The sequence below is a fragment of the Jaculus jaculus genome, chromosome 6, assembly GCF_020740685.1.
Source record: "Jaculus jaculus isolate mJacJac1 chromosome 6, mJacJac1.mat.Y.cur, whole genome shotgun sequence".
NCBI classification, from domain to species: Eukaryota; Metazoa; Chordata; class Mammalia; order Rodentia; family Dipodidae; genus Jaculus; species Jaculus jaculus.
In genome coordinates this window covers 144,035,825-144,052,246 of record NC_059107.1, presented here as the reverse complement: position 1 = coordinate 144,052,246, position 16,422 = coordinate 144,035,825, and the positions used below count along the sequence as shown (strand labels likewise).

At 41.2% G+C, this 16,422-nt stretch overlaps 1 protein-coding gene across 6 annotated transcripts in view; it reads right to left on the bottom strand.

Annotated features, from left to right (window-relative positions):
• Positions 1–16,422, bottom strand: part of Ano4 (anoctamin 4) — a 429,439-nt gene that overhangs the window by 25,868 nt on the left and 387,149 nt on the right. For all 6 annotated transcript variants that reach the window (XM_045153480.1, XM_045153481.1, XM_045153482.1 and 3 more), the window contains 6 exons: positions 15,057–15,221; positions 8,547–8,583; positions 6,377–6,488; positions 5,242–5,299; positions 4,803–4,900; positions 2,184–2,326 (listed from right to left, as the gene is read on the bottom strand). In XM_045153480.1, the coding sequence (XP_045009415.1) occupies positions 2,184–2,326; positions 4,803–4,900; positions 5,242–5,299; positions 6,377–6,488; positions 8,547–8,583; positions 15,057–15,221 (613 nt within the window). The remainder of the gene's footprint in view (positions 1–2,183; positions 2,327–4,802; positions 4,901–5,241; positions 5,300–6,376; positions 6,489–8,546; positions 8,584–15,056; positions 15,222–16,422) is intronic.

Here is a 16,422-nt window from a genome sequence, read left to right as displayed (position 1 = left end):
AGTGATTATGAAAAGACATGCCCCAGTAAAAGTGGACTTTGGATGAGAATTTAAAGAGAATATCTAAATGATCATAAACATATGAAAGGGTATTTAACATCTTTAGCTGTCATGGAGTTTCAAATTAAAACCATGATGAGACACTTCTATATACCAACCAGAATATAAAAAGCCCCTAACAACTTCAGTGGGACATGGAGGTACAAAGTGGTATACCCACTCCTTCTGCCCCAGGGACAGGATGCATTTGAGCAGAAGGAAGTGAGCTTTCTGGTCTGCCAATAAAGTTTTACTGACAAAAAGACGCTGATGAAATTTGGCCTGTGACAACCCCTCACCTACATGAATTTGGCTGCATTTGTGAAAATCCATTCATCTGTACACTTGAAATTTATATATATTTATCACCATTATGCCTAGACAAATTATAATATTTAAAATATAGCAGAGCAAGTAAGTAACTAGAAAAGTAAAAACAAAGAAGCAAAGCCAGCAGTTTGAACTCACCTGTCTGTGTATAATGCTTCTCCCATTGGTTTGTGCTGCAAAGATAACAGCATGGGGAGCATGACCAAGTCTAGCTAAATGTGGGCCGTTTTTGAAGAACTCAATATATGAACATTATTGCTCATTTCCTTTTTTATGGGAGAAGAGTCCATTAAGAGACCTCAAAATGGCTAGTTCTCTTAATGAATTGATTTTATTACATTTTATTTTATTTTCTTACATTTTATTTTTAATGCTCAAATTGATTTTTTCCAAGTTATATCATTCTGTTGTCCTATAATTGAAATGCTAAAAACATCAATCAATACTTAGGACATAAACAATCTAAGAAACATTAAACATCAATCCTAGTACTCCTTTAATTCTCACATTTTCCCAGCCAGGACTGCTTCCTTCAGAAGAGTTCATCCTGTCTAGCTCTACTCTCACCTCTCCCCTACATTAGGGAACTTACACATACACTTTTCTTTTTAAGAAGAGAAACAGCGGCTGGAGAGATGGCTTAGCAGTTCAGGCGTTTTCTTGCAAAGCCAAAGAATCCTGGTTTGATTCTCCAGGATCCACGTAAGCCAGATGCACAAGGGGGGGCCATGCATCTGGAGTTCATTTGCAGTGGCTAGAGGCCCTGGTGCTCCCATTCTCTCTCTCTCTCTTTCTGCCTCTTTCTGTCTCTTAAGTAAATAAAATACTCAAAAAAGAATAGGAGAAATAGACACAGTATTTCTATTAAGAGACCATATAATAATTTCCCCCCAGGACACGTGGCTGAAACTAGCTTGGGTTTGAGTCTAGAGAAATCTGATCCTTTCAATGTGAGTTGAACGTGGGTTAATTATTCCTAGCTTCCTGATACGTCGTTTCCACAACAGAAATGGCTGCCCCTAGTATATCTCCCATGGCCTCATGCTAAAGCTAGTATGGCTGTTTACTGCACTTACTCTTTATATCTCTGGTTCTTCCTCTCTAGCCTCTGCACTCTGACAGCTGGGCACTGTGCCTTACTACTGTTTGTATCTCTAGTGACATATGCAGTGTCTCCTTGACACTTAAAGCTCAAAGATGTCAGTTGAATAAGTAAATCGACAAATCACTCCATGAATAATAATTACTTTTTTCATTTGTTTTGGTGTACCAAATTTCCCAACACATTCTTTTTTTCTGGTGATTCAGTTCTTTAATAAGGCAGTGTTGAGATGTGGGTGTCTACTGAAAGGTGTTTAAGTTATGGGGAATGGAAGCTTCATGAATATGGTTTATGTAGTGTGTATGTCTTTGTGTGTGTATGTGTGTGTTACTGGGAATTGAACCCAAGCCCTTGACCATGCTAAGCAATCTCTATACTAAGGAGAGACATATTTGGCCCTAAAGTCCAAGTGAGATGATATGACATCAGGAAGTGTTTAAATAGCTGGTCTTTGAACTCCTTTGTTGCTCATTTGTAGTGAGTGTTGGGGATCGAACCCAGGGTTTTGAACATGTTAAGCAAGGCTTCTGTCACCTAGCTACATCCCCAGCCCTAGCTTGAATTTCTTAAGATATGCCTCCCTCTGCATGTATCTTTGGAATGTCCTCACACTGGAGTCACCTCACATAAAGTGGCTTGGATGATTAACTGCATGTAGCTTGAGGCCAGAGGTTTGCAGTTATAACTAACGTAGAGCAGAATATTCCCATACTCATTTCCAAGTATTCATCGAAGAGTCCGTAGGCATTCATAGGCTGAAGGTTGTAGTCCTTTTCCCACTGTGGGAAGTTTATTTTCTTCTCAGGCCCGTGTTCTTGTCGCACTTTCCTTCTAGTCCACCAATTCTGAATTAACCTGTACGACAAGATCAATTTATTATCAAACTACATTATATACATGTGTGAAAAATGTCAAAAATGTAAAAAAAAAAATAAACAAATTGCTTCTGAGACTTGAGGAATAAAAGAGAGAATTCAGTTACAGTTAATGAAAAACACTCAGACAGGAAACGAAACCTTAGATTCAAGAAGTTAATTGCTATCTGCAAGTTGACAGAATGACCAGGGGATTTATATTAATCATTTACGAAATGGTCTCATGTTCAGAGAAGACCAAGAATGCTATAAACTGACCCAGTACAAAGGCAATATCTACATATCCAGTAGTAGAAAAGTCTAGCTTACTTACATGGTTTAATTTGATACCCACAGTTTTATCACACATGCGCTGATAGGCACATTCTGATTTCAAGGACCTGAAAATTTGCAAACCTGCAAACAGCATCTCATGACACAAAGAGTCCCCCATGACTAGACTGGCTTGCTTTGGGTTTCAGTTTGACACGGTCTCTGATTCCCAGTAGACCATGTTTCACACTGGTGAGGTTGATGCTGGACACAGGAGTAAATTTTATAACAGGTGAAAGGGTTGAGAAAATGCTCAAGGAGAGGCAGAGTCTCTATGGACTACAGAGGACCAGGAAAGAGTGAGAAATTGAGGATGCACAGGAATGGAAATGTCAAGACAAAATATAGTAGGTAAAGAAAATTTAGGATCAGTATCAAAAACAAACATCTGCCTAACAATTTTGCTATTAGGTCTATTAAGTTATAAGTCTGTAAGTCTACATAATTAGAGGTCAAAATATAGCTTCGCTGATCTCTATGACATTTTGATTAAATATGGTTCATATCTTATGCAAAAATCACACTTCTCATTTTTTGTTTTATATTTTATTTTTCAAATGTTTTATGGAAACAGTTGGGCATGGTGGTGCATGCCTTTCGTCTCAGCACTTGGGAGGCTGAGGTAGGATTGCCATGAGTTCGACACTACCCTGAGGGTACAGAGTAAATTCCAGGTTGGCCTGGGCTAGAGTGAGATCCTGCCTTGAACTACCCTCACAAATACATAAAATACGTGGAGTAACTTTTAAAGAAAACCTAATAGAAGATTACTGGCATTGCTTCTGACAGGGTGCTAAGAGGAGACTTTCTAAGTGAAGGAGGTGATGTCTGAGTGATCTCCTGAGTCCAAGAGACCTTATGGTCCTCCCCACCCCCCAGAGTCACAGAGCTGACAGGGAAAACAGCAGGTGAGGAGCTGAAGCAGACGTGGAAGGGCTGCTGACTTACGCTTCCTCAGAGCAGAGCTGACCACAGGGAGCTCACACACAGCACTCGAAGGTTCTTTTCGCAAAGATGATGCGCGCTTTTAGCCATTGTCATCGACGAAAATTCTCATCAGCAGATAAAATATTTTTACTGGTCCACATATACTAACTTAGAAACTACTGTTTCGTTTTTGCATCCCTGAACTTTTCTCTTTTCCACAAGTCCTTTTTCCTGTACTCTGAATTTAGGGTAATGTGGTGGTGGAATATGAAATGTCCCCCATAGTCTTGTGTGTTTCTAATTAAGCCTCATATTCACCCCCCCCCAGCTGATGAAGTCTTTGGGAGGTGGGGTCTTGCTGGAGGAGGTGTCTAACGGGGGGTGGACCTTGTTATTTTATATACAGCCCCCTTGTCAGCGTGAGCTAGCGCGCTCTTTCTGCTCCTCCCAGCTGGTGTGCTGAGGTGTGAAGCGCAGCCTCTGCTCCTGCTAAGCTTCCTCTGCCATGGCGAAACTTCCCCTTGAAAGCAGAAGAACCTTTTCTTTCTTAGCTGCTTCTCCTGGGCTGCATTGTCCGAGCGATGAGAAAATGAAAAGGAACTACTACAGTTGTATTTTTTAAATATATTATTTATTTATTTATTTGCAAGGAGAGAGAGGAAGAGAGGGAGAGAGAGAATGAATATGAATGGACATGCCAGGGCTCTTGCTGCTGTAAATGAACTCCAGACACATATGTCACCTTGTGCATCTGGCTTTATGTGGGAACCGGGGACTCAAACAAAGGCAGGCTTTACAAGAAAGAGCCTTTTACTGCAGAGCCATCTTCTCACCCCTGTTTTCTTGTTTTAAATTACCATTTCAGTTTAGCATAGGAAAAGGAACGTGGAGATTTTGCTAATAAATAAATAAAAAATAAAATAGCTAAGGGCTCCAATACTGAAATCCAAGTGAGTCCAAGACATCACTTAAAGCATTCTACAAGCACATATTCAATATATGGGGACCACAGAGACTTCATAAAGAACATTCCCTTTAATTCATGTGCCTTGTGTTAAACCTTTTATGTGAGCCAATGTTTATTATTTATTTGTATGACTGTTTTGAATATCTACGCATGACGCACTTGGCCTAATGGTGGAGTCTGCGTTGCTTATCTTACTTGCCACGCCCAGAAACACCATTAATGAGCAACGATGTCTCTTCATAATACTTACGGGTATCCAAGTTCCATGAAATTATTCCAGGTCTGCTTTAGCACCATTATAATACCCATTTGCATACAGAGATCAATAAGGCATCCGCTAGGGTGGCACTGCAAGGTAAGCAAACACAGAGATCCAAGAATCAATGGAGAGGAAGACGGGTGACCCATGTCTACTCTGCACACAGTTTCTCTAAGGCTGTTTGTTAATTTTCCTTTTCCTTTCTTTCTTTCTTTCTCTCTCTCTCTCTCTCTTTTTTTTTTAGGCAGGGTCTCGCTCTAGTGCTCTAGTCCAGACTGACCTGGAATTCACTATGTAATCTCAGGCTGACCTTGAACTCATAGTGATCCTCCTCCGAGCACTGGGATTAAAGGCCTGCACCACCACGCCCGGCTCTAAGGCTGTTTTATGTAAGTCTGGAGGAAGCAAGGGATGACGGGAGAATACTGACCTCTTCCAGCCTCCACCTGTTTATCAGCCTCAAGTAGGCACCTGGGTGTCCTGTAAATCTTCAACACACAGAAATGGACCATTAGCATTCTGAAGGCAAGGCTTCAGTAAATATTATATTCAGTTCAACGCACTCCTAAGTAAATTATAGGGGCAGCTAGGCATCAGGTCTGATCAGTTCGAAAACCCTCCAGAACTGACATCGCTATGGTTTTTGGAGTTCTCCAGGGAACATTCTATTCTGGCCGCTTTTCCGGCTCTGACAGCAGGAACCTGCTCTTGCTGCCTGCTGTGACTGTAAACATTTTCTGCAGAACATCGAACGCTCCAACCTGTGGGAGCAGCAGTCATATTCCTGCATTTAAACCCATTTGATAATTTGAATGACACAAATGCTTTTTTTTAAAAAAAAAATCAAATTATTTAACAAGAGTGTCATGCTTCTGGAGTAGTCAACCAAGTCAGGAGAGGCTGCTGCACCCACCTCACCAAAACCCAACACAGATGGGACAGGGTTCATGGCATATTACCAAAAACACGAAGTCCCTCCCAAATCCTCACAAAACTCACCACTATCCCCTGGCATCTCATTTTTGTCCTCTTTTCTACCGGGAGGCCCTTCCTTCTGCAAAGTCGGGGATCTAGGCCATGTGACAGGCTACCTCCCTTGTCTGTCACCTGCTCATATATGTGTGACACCCAGGGGCCTGATTCTGGTGCATATGGAAGTCACAAGTTTTCTATCAATCATTTACATGTGCAAATTATTTTCTTCTACTTACCTTAGCAGTTAAAGGAGAACAGTCACTTTTTTTTTTTTTTTTGGTTTTTCGAGGTAGGGTCTCACTCTAGTCCAGGCTGACCTGGAACTCACTATGTAGTCTCAGGGTGGCCTCAAGCTCACGGCGATCCTCCTGCCTCTGCCTCCCAATTGCTGGGAATAGGCGTGTGCCACCACACCCGGCTAGAACAGGCACTTTTGAGTGGAGACTATTTCCCAAGATTTGAGGTGGCATTGACATCCGGGAAGGGAGGGAGGGGGCTTACACTGTGTATGGGTCACTCCAAAGGACAGTGGCCTGTGAGTGCTCTGTTCTCAGCTGGCCTGGGGAGGTGTGGGGTTGCAGGGTTCTTACCTTCCAAGGAAGAATGCGATGTAAAAGGTGGAACTGTTCAGATTAACAAACTGAAAAAGGAACATTTTCAGGGTAAAGCTGTTCTCCCACTCGGACTCTGTGCGAGGCTGTTCTGTGGATAAAAACGGGGGCAGGGGTTGAGATGCTGAGTCGGAGCCCCTCCCAGCTCCCACTCTCCCCTTCCTCCGCCCATGCTGACTGGGAGGAGGGGATGGTCTCAAGGAGGCCAGGAGGCCCCAGTTTGACAGCAGATGACATGTGATGAAACAGAGCAGCTGGGGGTTGGACTTCGGGCCCCCATCACAAAGCGCAAGTAAGAGTCTGGTAGCAAAATGGTTACAACATCTCTATCCAGATTGATCCACAGTGACAGGCTGGCGCAGGGAAGGCTGGCTAGAAGGTACCTCATTCTGTCTCGGTTCCCTGCAGTGTCCTCGCTTGTCTCAGGGTTTCTGCCTGAGTCAGGTTCCCACTCAGCCTTTCATGATTCTGAGGCCTTGACTGCTAGTTCTAGTGTCCTTTGAGTCTATTGCACATTGACAGGATTCCTCTGCCTTAACCTCCCTCTGCCACTTTTTTTCCATCTTCACAGACAAAGACCAAGGTGATGCCCTCTTCTCTAGAGCCTTCCCCATATATCACCATCTGTGCCATGCAGTTCTCTGACCTTAGCTAGGGGCCAACTCTCTTCTTGTCATATTTCAATTTTCATGAAACCTATGCTCTTTGGACACTGATGTAGACCAGAATATGGAGCCAGCTGTCCTTAAGGTCAAGCCTCCAACTTGACATCTCATGTTAGATGCTTTTATCCTTCCCCTAGGAGCTGAAGCCTCACCTCTGGCAAGGTCAAAGAAAATGTACTTAAGTCAATAGCATTTTCCCTGATTCCACATTCTCCAAGTTTCTAATTACTCATTTAACATTTCACCCCATCAACTCCTTCCCTGTGAGTTATAACACAAAAGGCTTCCTGGGATGGGACTTGAGAAAGAAAGGGAGAAAGATAGGAAATCTGACTTAAAATAATTTGTCAGTATTGGAACAAGGCAGAGCTGCTGTTGAGGGAAGGAAAGGTGAACACTTCTTAATGGGCTTCAGTTCGAGTTCACGTACGCTAACCAGACTAGTTACGAGCGAAAGCTTTCTGGATTGCTGGCCAGTTGGGTTCTCAGGTGTCTCAAATCATGACCTCCTGGCCAGCCTGGATCAAGTTGCCATTGGACACAGCCTCACAAAGGGTAGTTACCTCTTTCATGGTAAACCTCTTTCCTTTTGGCAAAGGGGTGGTATTGGAAGATGTGAGTATCATAAAAGGAGATGCAGTAAAATGGCCAACTCTATATATGGCATGCAGATACAATGAATGGTTGGTATAATGGCTGTTGTAGATAAAAACAATGAGATTTCCCCCACTCCTGTGGACAAGCTACCTATGGGAATGCCATCAAGCAAGTTACCCACGGAAGCATGTAATTTTCTCTACGATCAACTTATACCTCATTCATAAAATTGAGACAATTTCTATACTTTGAAAATGTGGTAAATGCATAGCTTATAGCTGGTTACCAGATCATCTAGTGCTTTCTGAGCTCAGGATAATGTTCCGGTAGGCAATTTATCCACAGGAATGCTATTTTGACAAATGTCAGTTATCATCGGCCTGCCTACATTTCTGATGAGAAGGCTGCTAGTCTTCAAAGCAACTAATGTTGCTGTGCTTTTATGCCATGAACACTTGATATTTTTGCAAAATTTTTCTATGTCGCCAAGGCTGGCCTAACTCCTGGGCTAAAAGCATACTGTCTCAACCTCCTGAGCAGCTGGGTCTAGTGAAGTGTGCCGCTGCACGTGGCTCAAGACTTCTATAATTTTCAAATGTAGATAATAGAAAGTAAACACTTTCTAAATGATTCTGGATACTTTACACATATGTAGTTTTATGATACTATTTTCTGTGTAGACGTGAAGAAACAAAAATCACATTTTAAAGGTCTAGATACAAATGACTGTCCAATTACTAAACATGTTTAAAATATTCTGTTGAGGGCAAAGAATGAATTGTGTGTGATTCCAAGTGAAGGGAATATTTCATTGCAGCAGTATATGAGAAAGGAATCTTTGAAGGCTAACCATAAGACTAGTTATGCAATTAAAGGGTTCTACTTACCTAAATTTGTCAGAAGCAATGCGACCTTTTCATAGAGCTGCAAAATAAATTTCATGCATTTAACAAAGTATAGATGTTCTAAAAACAACAGTTAAAAAGAATATAAGCACTCAAGTCATGAGTGAGATAATCTTATTAATTATCTATTGCTGAAACAATGACATCATCATGAACAATTGTGTCCATTCAAGGAAAGTCAGAAATGTGCAAAGATTCACTGTTTTTAAAATTTCACTTCTTGGGGCTGAAGAGATGACTCAATGATTAAGGGTACTTGTTTGCAAAGCCCACTGATCCAGGGTTGAGTCCCAAAGTACACACATAAAGCAGATGTCCAAAGTGATGCATGCATCTGGAGTTCACTTTCAGTGGCTGGAGGCCCTGGAGCACCCAGATTTGCCCTCTCTCTGCTTTCAAATAAATAAATAAATAAATAAATAAAACTATCATTTTTGGGGGCTGGAGAGATGACTTAATGGTTAAGCGCTTGCCTGTGAAGCCTATGGATCCTGGTTAGAAGCTTGATTCCCCAGGACCCACGTTAGCCAGATGCACAAGGAGGCGTACACATCTGGAGTTCATTTGCAGTGGCTGGAGACCCTGGTGTGCCCATTCTCTCTCTCTCTCTGTCTGTTGCTCTCAAATAAATAAAAATAAACAATTTTTTTTTAAAACTATCTTTTTTTTCTTAAAGTTTTACTTCTTGCTTCAGGTTGAATAAATTCTGTGATGAGACTATCTGCTACCAATTTCCAGCTTTCTGAGTGAGGTTGGGCAGTCATATTAAGTCACGAGTATCAGTCCCTTCAATAGAAATTCTCTAGGATTGCCTCTGATGGTAAGGTTGTAGAACCTTTTTGTTTGCAGACTGCTTTGAATTCCACATTACAGCACTCATAAATTCTGGAGTGAGCAAACATTACTGGAAATTTCTGGAAAATCCCGGAGTTTATGGTACTCTACTTTTCCATTAGTGCGCTGGATGTTTCCATAGTTCACCCGCCATCTGGTAAATGGATAGTCCAAAGAGGGAACTGAGGATGTGTGTGTGTGTGTGTGTGTGTGTGTGTGTGTGTGTGTAAATCCAGCTACAGGAGACTCTTCATAGAGGGCGCAAATTGAAAGAAAGAATAATTTTTTTCCTTAAAAATAAAGACAAAAGAGATGGAGAGATGGCGTAGTGGTTAAGGTGCTTGTTGTGAAGCCTGAGGAACCCAGGTTTGATTCCCCTGACCCATGTATGCCAGATGCACAAGGTGGCACATGTGTCTGGAGTTTGTTTGTAGTGGTTAAAAGCCCTGATGTGTCCATCTCTCTCTCTCTCTCAAAAATAAATAAAATGTTAAAAAAAATAAAGATAAAAGCTGGGAAGATGGCTCAGTGAGTGAAGTGTTTCCCACGTAAGCATGAAGAATCGAGTTTGGATCTCCAGAGCCCATGTAACAAGCCAGGTGTCCTGGTATGAATCTGTGATCCTGGGACTGAAGAAACAGAAAGACTAGAACTCCCTAGGACTCACTGGCTAGCTAGACTCACTGAGTAGGTGGGTTAGCTCTAGGTTGAGGGAGAGACTCTGTCTTAATGAAAAAGATGGGCACCAACTGAGGAAGACACCCGATGTCTGCCTATGGCTTCCACACACACACGTGTGTTCACTGCAATACACAAACGCACATACACACAAAAAATTTCAGAAAGATGAAACATGAAAAAAATGACAGCTAGTTTAATGGACTATATAACATGAAGATTAAAACCACATTTAGATTTAAGTAGTTAAAACACACTGTTCTGCCGCTCAGGTTGAAGTTACAGCTTTACCTTTGTGGGACTTGAGCATGTTACCTCACCTCTTCTTCAGACCACTGTTTCCCTTACGTATAGATGTGACAGGTGTTAGACTCACTGACCTTGGGGTTTCCCTTAACATCTGAATTCTCTTCTCCATGATTTCTGCTTACTGTGGAACCAGGAAACATGCAAAGACTACAGACTCCAATAATGACTGTTTGCTATACTGTCATATGTTTTCCTACACAAATATATGATTAATTTAGCCACGTGATTAATATAGTGTATGGGGCAGGAGAGATGGCTTAGCAGTTAAGGCGCTTGCCTGTGAAGCCTAAGAACTCATGTTCAAATCTCCAGGTCCCAGATAGCCAGATGCACAGGATGCACATGAACACAAGGGGGCTCACGCACCTGGAGTTTGTTCGCAGTGACTGAAGGCCCTGGCACGCCCATTCTCTCTCTCTCTTTTTCTGCCTCTTTCTCTTCCTCTCTTTCAAAATAAGAATAAAATAAGAAAATGCAGTATATGGAAACCTCAGCCTCATGGAGTCCAGTGTTCAAAGAGACTGGTATAATTTCAATAGAAACTCTGTGGGATATATTGCTCATACTTGTCTGACCATAAAAACCAAATCCCTGCAAACCAGAGATTAGAACATCTGTTCTAATCAAGCATATCTTGCTATCAAGGTATGACATTATTTTAATTACTCAGAGAATTATCAAGGAACATTAGTTTTGACTGGTGAGATTCCTTTTTTTAAATTTTTTTGACAGTTTCATACATATATCCACTGCATTTTGATTCCCCTAACTTATCTTCTCTTCCCTTTTACCCTCCTACTAAAACCCTTCTTCCTATTAGATCCCGATCCCATGCCTTTTTATTTTATTTTTAAAAAAATATTTTATTTTTTGCAAGCAGAGATATACATGACATATAAATTTGCTCTTTAGGTAGGACTGAACAAATCCAGCAAAACAATCAAAAACAGGATATGTGATTATAATAATTGCATTATTTTAAGGTGAGTTTTTAGTAAATATAAATTAAGAACTGATCTATTCCTTGAGGTTTTTATATTCAGTTAATGAAGTATTGTTGATTAATGTTGATTTTTTTTAATTTTGGAAGGCTGCAGTAGTCAAAAATTTAAGTAGCTGAAAACAATTTAGAGAGTTGTAGAAAGCCTATATAACTGGGTTATAGCCACCAATATCTTAAATTGAGTAATTTCAGAAGCCAGTAGAGACTTTAGTTTTGGACTGCTCTAAGTTGCATTATAGTCAGTAGTCTGCCGTCCGTTGTGAGGATATTGCTTTCTAAGGACTTAAATGATTACTTTTTATATTCTGACGAAAACTGTTCTAAACTACATTACACACTTGGCCACCCTCATAATGGAACTCAAGAAGCTTCAGGGCAAATGACAGCAATATGAGAGTCTTTGCAGGGGTGGAGGGACTGGGAGAGAGGCCCAGAAAGCAGGGCATCTGGGAGCTGAACCAAAGGGCCCTGGCTGATGCTGCTTGTGGGTCTCTGGGGCATGAATGCCTGTCCTTTCTTTGCCCTTCCCTTTCCCCTTCTCTTCTCTCTTCTCTCCTCTCCTCTCTATGGCCTGTAATTTCCTGCTGTCGTTAGCGTTTCTGACTTAGTGGTCATATGCTAGTCTGATAGTCACTGGGAAATTAGAGTATCACAGGGGTTCACACTGCATCTCCAGTGAAATTTTCTGAATAGGACTCCAATTGCATTGGAAATAGCCCCAAGAATTAATGAATGGAACCACATGAAATTAAAAAGTTTCTGCACAGCAAAGGAAACTATCAAAAGAATAGAACAAGAGAAAACCCTTACCAGCTATACTTCAGACAGGGAGCTAATATCTAGGATTTATAATGTGCTGCAAAAATAAAACAACAAAATCTCCAAATAGCCAGTCATCAAACATGCCAATGAAATGTACAGTTCTCAAAAGAAGAAATAAAAATGGCCGGTAAATATTTTAAAAAGTGTTCAAAACAAATTGTATTTGAAAATGCCATAGTGATACCTAATGCTTCCCATGCTAATTAACATGTAAGTACTGCATGATAATTGATTGCGCTACTAGAACCCTGCGTGCTAACTAAAACATAAACAATAAAAACGTTAAGACAGCTAACACATATAAGCAGTAACATACAAACACACAATGCACCAAATTGTTTCCTGTAAATACCATGTGTTAGTTTCAGTGTGTGGACACTACATCATCCATTTTGACTACTGTGAAACCTTGTTAGAGAAATATATCAAATGCCTAGTTGCCTAATACTCAGAACATAGGTGTTTTATAATGCCAGCAAGTAGATACTTTGTCCAGTCCACACTATCTCTTCTTCATTTCAGCTTACTACGTCATCTTTGCTTGGCTGTCTTCTGAGGCAGAGACTACTGAACTGATGGTTTTCAGCCAAAGTATTACTTTGACTCCATTGACACCTACTCAGTATGTACAGACAAAATATTTACATTCTCAGCAATTGTATATTCTTTTTTCCTTTGCAATATCTGAGTTTTAAACTGTGTTTTCTAAAATAGTGGGAAGTCCTTATATATTTTAACATGACTTGTGATGACTTAGCAGCATATCTCATTAGCTTAGTGATAACTAGCTCATACAAAAATCAAAACTGAAGTTCTTTTTATGGGGGGGGGTAAATTCTCTTGAGAATTACACAGGGCTTATTGGTTATGGATTTGGAATTATTTAAAGAGTAAGACATGGCAATCTAAACAAGCCTGCCTGTGTTGCTGTGGTATTATGTTACTGGGGCTATGGAAAGCTGTAACCCTTTTCTAACCATGTGAGCATTTCAGTGTGGTTGTTCAGACTGAAGACATGACTCAATTGAGCAGAACAGTAAGTAATCAAGTTGTGATTCGTGACCGATACTGTGCTCAGTCCATACATATGCCATCCTTTACGGTCAGTGCTGTAATGTACAGTCAACCTCAAAGTCTAACTGTATTAACCAGTACTGTTTTCTTCTTTGTTTTTATTGTTGTTCTGAGGTAGTATTTCACTCTAGCCCAGGCTGACCTGGAATCCTGTAGACCCAGGCTGTCTTCAAACTCACAGAGATCCTCCTACCTCACCTTTTCAAGTGTGGGGATTAAAGTGATGCAACACCATGGCCAGCTTAATTATCCATTATTTTTGTTCCGTCAATAAGAAGAACAATTTACCAAATACCCACAATGTCCCAGATGCTATTCTACGCACTAAGGAATAACAGGAGTAAAAAAACAGATGGAAGGTGCCACTCTTATGGACCTATATTCTAAAATGAAGACATGATAAATGAAATTAGGAACTTTATACAGGCTTATAAATGCTATAGAGAAAAATAAAGCAGGAAAGGAGGAGGGAAATGGTTAGTGGGAAGGAATGGGTTTCAATTTGAAAAGCAGTGATGAGGGAAACATTTATTAAAGAAGTAATACATGAACAAAGCGAAGAAGGCAGTGAGAGTGGCCTGTGCAGAACCTAGGTGTGTGGTGTATTTCAGGAAGAGATAACAGCAAGGAAAAAGTCCTGGGCTGAGAGCAGAACTAGAACACCGGGGAGTGAGGAGAGATAGAGCCAGAGATGTTCCAGGGCCCAGATGGGCAAAAGCTGGACAGACCATTCAGAACACACAGATTTTCACTCTGAGGGGGAAGAGAGCTACTGGTTGCAACCTGTAGGGGGCGATAATACTGACCTATGCGCAACGTGCTCCATCTGGCTGCTGCATTGAGCCAAGACTGAGGGGAGCTGACTGGGGGGCTGGTAGACCAGTTGGAAAGTCACTGAGACACCCAGATAGGAGATGCCAGAGCCTTGGACCAGGGTGGGAGTTGGGTGTGTGTGAAAAATGGTCAGATTCTGGACTCAAAGTTCCAAACTGCCTACAATCCTCCTGCCTCAGCATCTCAAGTGTTAGGATTATAAATGAGACCATATTTGGTGCAGATACATTTTTTAAATTTAATTTTTTATTGACAACTTCCATAATTGTAGAGAGAAACCCATCATGGAGAGAGTAATAGATGAGTGAAAGACAGTGCTGAGGGTTTTATCTTGAGCAACCACAAGAGAGAGAGGCTGTGGGAGATGCCGATTCTGAAGGAAAGACTGGGTACTGTGCTGGAAAGTTTTAGAGATGATCAAGTCTCACATATGAGTCTGGGGTTCAAGGAAGAGGTCTGAGCTGAAGTATGCAAGAAGTCTGAGTCAACACGAGTACTGTACGTCATCCTGACATTTTCCTTGAGTGGTTATCTTAAGGAAAGCTTTGGATTCTGACAACATCCCATGTTCTGAAGGAAAAGGAATGGAAACCAGTGCTGCTCAACTTGCTACAGGTTCTCAGCTGGATCTGAATCTCCTAGAGTGCACTTTGAATTTTCCCAAATCCAGCAATATTTTTCTGGATGAACAAGGGAGCTGAGGTTCAGAGAGGTTTAGTACCTTATCCAAGTGAAAAAGCTATTTACGGTCCCGTGGCCTAGATTTGTACCAAGCCTGCTGAACACCTGGCTCCGCCTTCATGTCAAGGCTGCTAGTGCTACCTGACAGCCGCCCTCCTCTTCAAGGGCAGGTCTTTTTATTTTTTTGGCAACAGAAGAAACTAACACAGTGGCCCCACTAGTGACACATTTGGCTGGTTACCTTCCAGCTCACTCACCACATTCAGCAACATAATGATACAAAAATTGATGCACACCGCGGTCCCTGTGGTTGCAACCTGAGAGTTATTTCTGATCAGAGCCCACTTAAAGGCAGCAAAGGTGCTGACAGTCACCACGCGGTAAATGACGATCCCAAACACAGCGGCGATCACCACGCAGATCTGCAGGGAAGACAAGAGGAGAACCAATGAGCCCTTCGGTGGAATTTTGGGGAGCACGTTCGGGATGCAGATTCATGCTCTAGAAATCCTCTGATGAAACGAAGAGAACAATGTGATGGTGGTACTGGTTGAAGACCCCTCCTTCCCCACCAAGGGTGTGCACACTTTTCCTTGTGGTTAATACTTTGTATTTTATGACTGCTTGAAAGCTGAGCACAAGTTATAATGTGTTTTGTTTTTCAGCAGACTATTTGACTGTGCAGACTAATATGCATTTATTACAGAAAGCATATCATGATTCTGATTATAATTGTTTGTTTCCTGTTCTCTTAGGATAAAAGTAAAGCCCTTATTTTGTCTTGTAAGTCTCCCTCTGGCCTCACAGGACACCGCTCTCTCTGTTCTCTGGAGATCCCATACATTTTCACATCGCTTCAAATAAACTAATTTTTTTTTTAATTTTCAAGGAGAGCATATCTTTGATGACAATACCTACCCACCCAATCTCTTGCCAAACATGGACACCAGTGCAACCACATGTGCACATGAGCAAGTCAGTGCATACCCATCCTTCTTGACTTCTCCACTTAAGAATCACTGTATAATAAAATCTTTTCATGATCATCTCCATTGTTGCCATTGTATGACACATGCGCCGTATGGACATATTCTTTCAGGATACTACTTAAAATTTTTAGCAATAATTTGATGATTGTCATTTTCATTGGAAAAATCCAGCCCAAAATTCAGGGACAGTATTCATTTGCTCAACACAGCATCTACAGCACCTTGACTTAACTTCATGTACACAGCACATGTCACTTATTTGCTGCTGAATGGACCAACCATGTGATAAGCACATGCTATATTACTAAGAGAAATATACACAGAACTGAAGCATCTTTCTCTGAAGGATTCATAGTAGTTTGAGAATAAATTATGAAGCATCTTTTTTTTTGGTTTGCTTTTTTGGTTTTTCTAGGGTAGGGTCTCACTCTAGCCCAGGCTGACCTAGGACTCACTCTGTTGTCCCAGGCTAGTCTCAAACTCAAAGCAATCCTCCTACCCCTGCATCCCAAGCTGGGGTTAAAGTCATGCACCACTACACTTGGCTTATGATACATCTTTTATATCTAGAAAAGAATTGGAATCTGAGACTTCATAATGTCTTGCGGCTTTCACTTGATGGTTTCCTTAATAT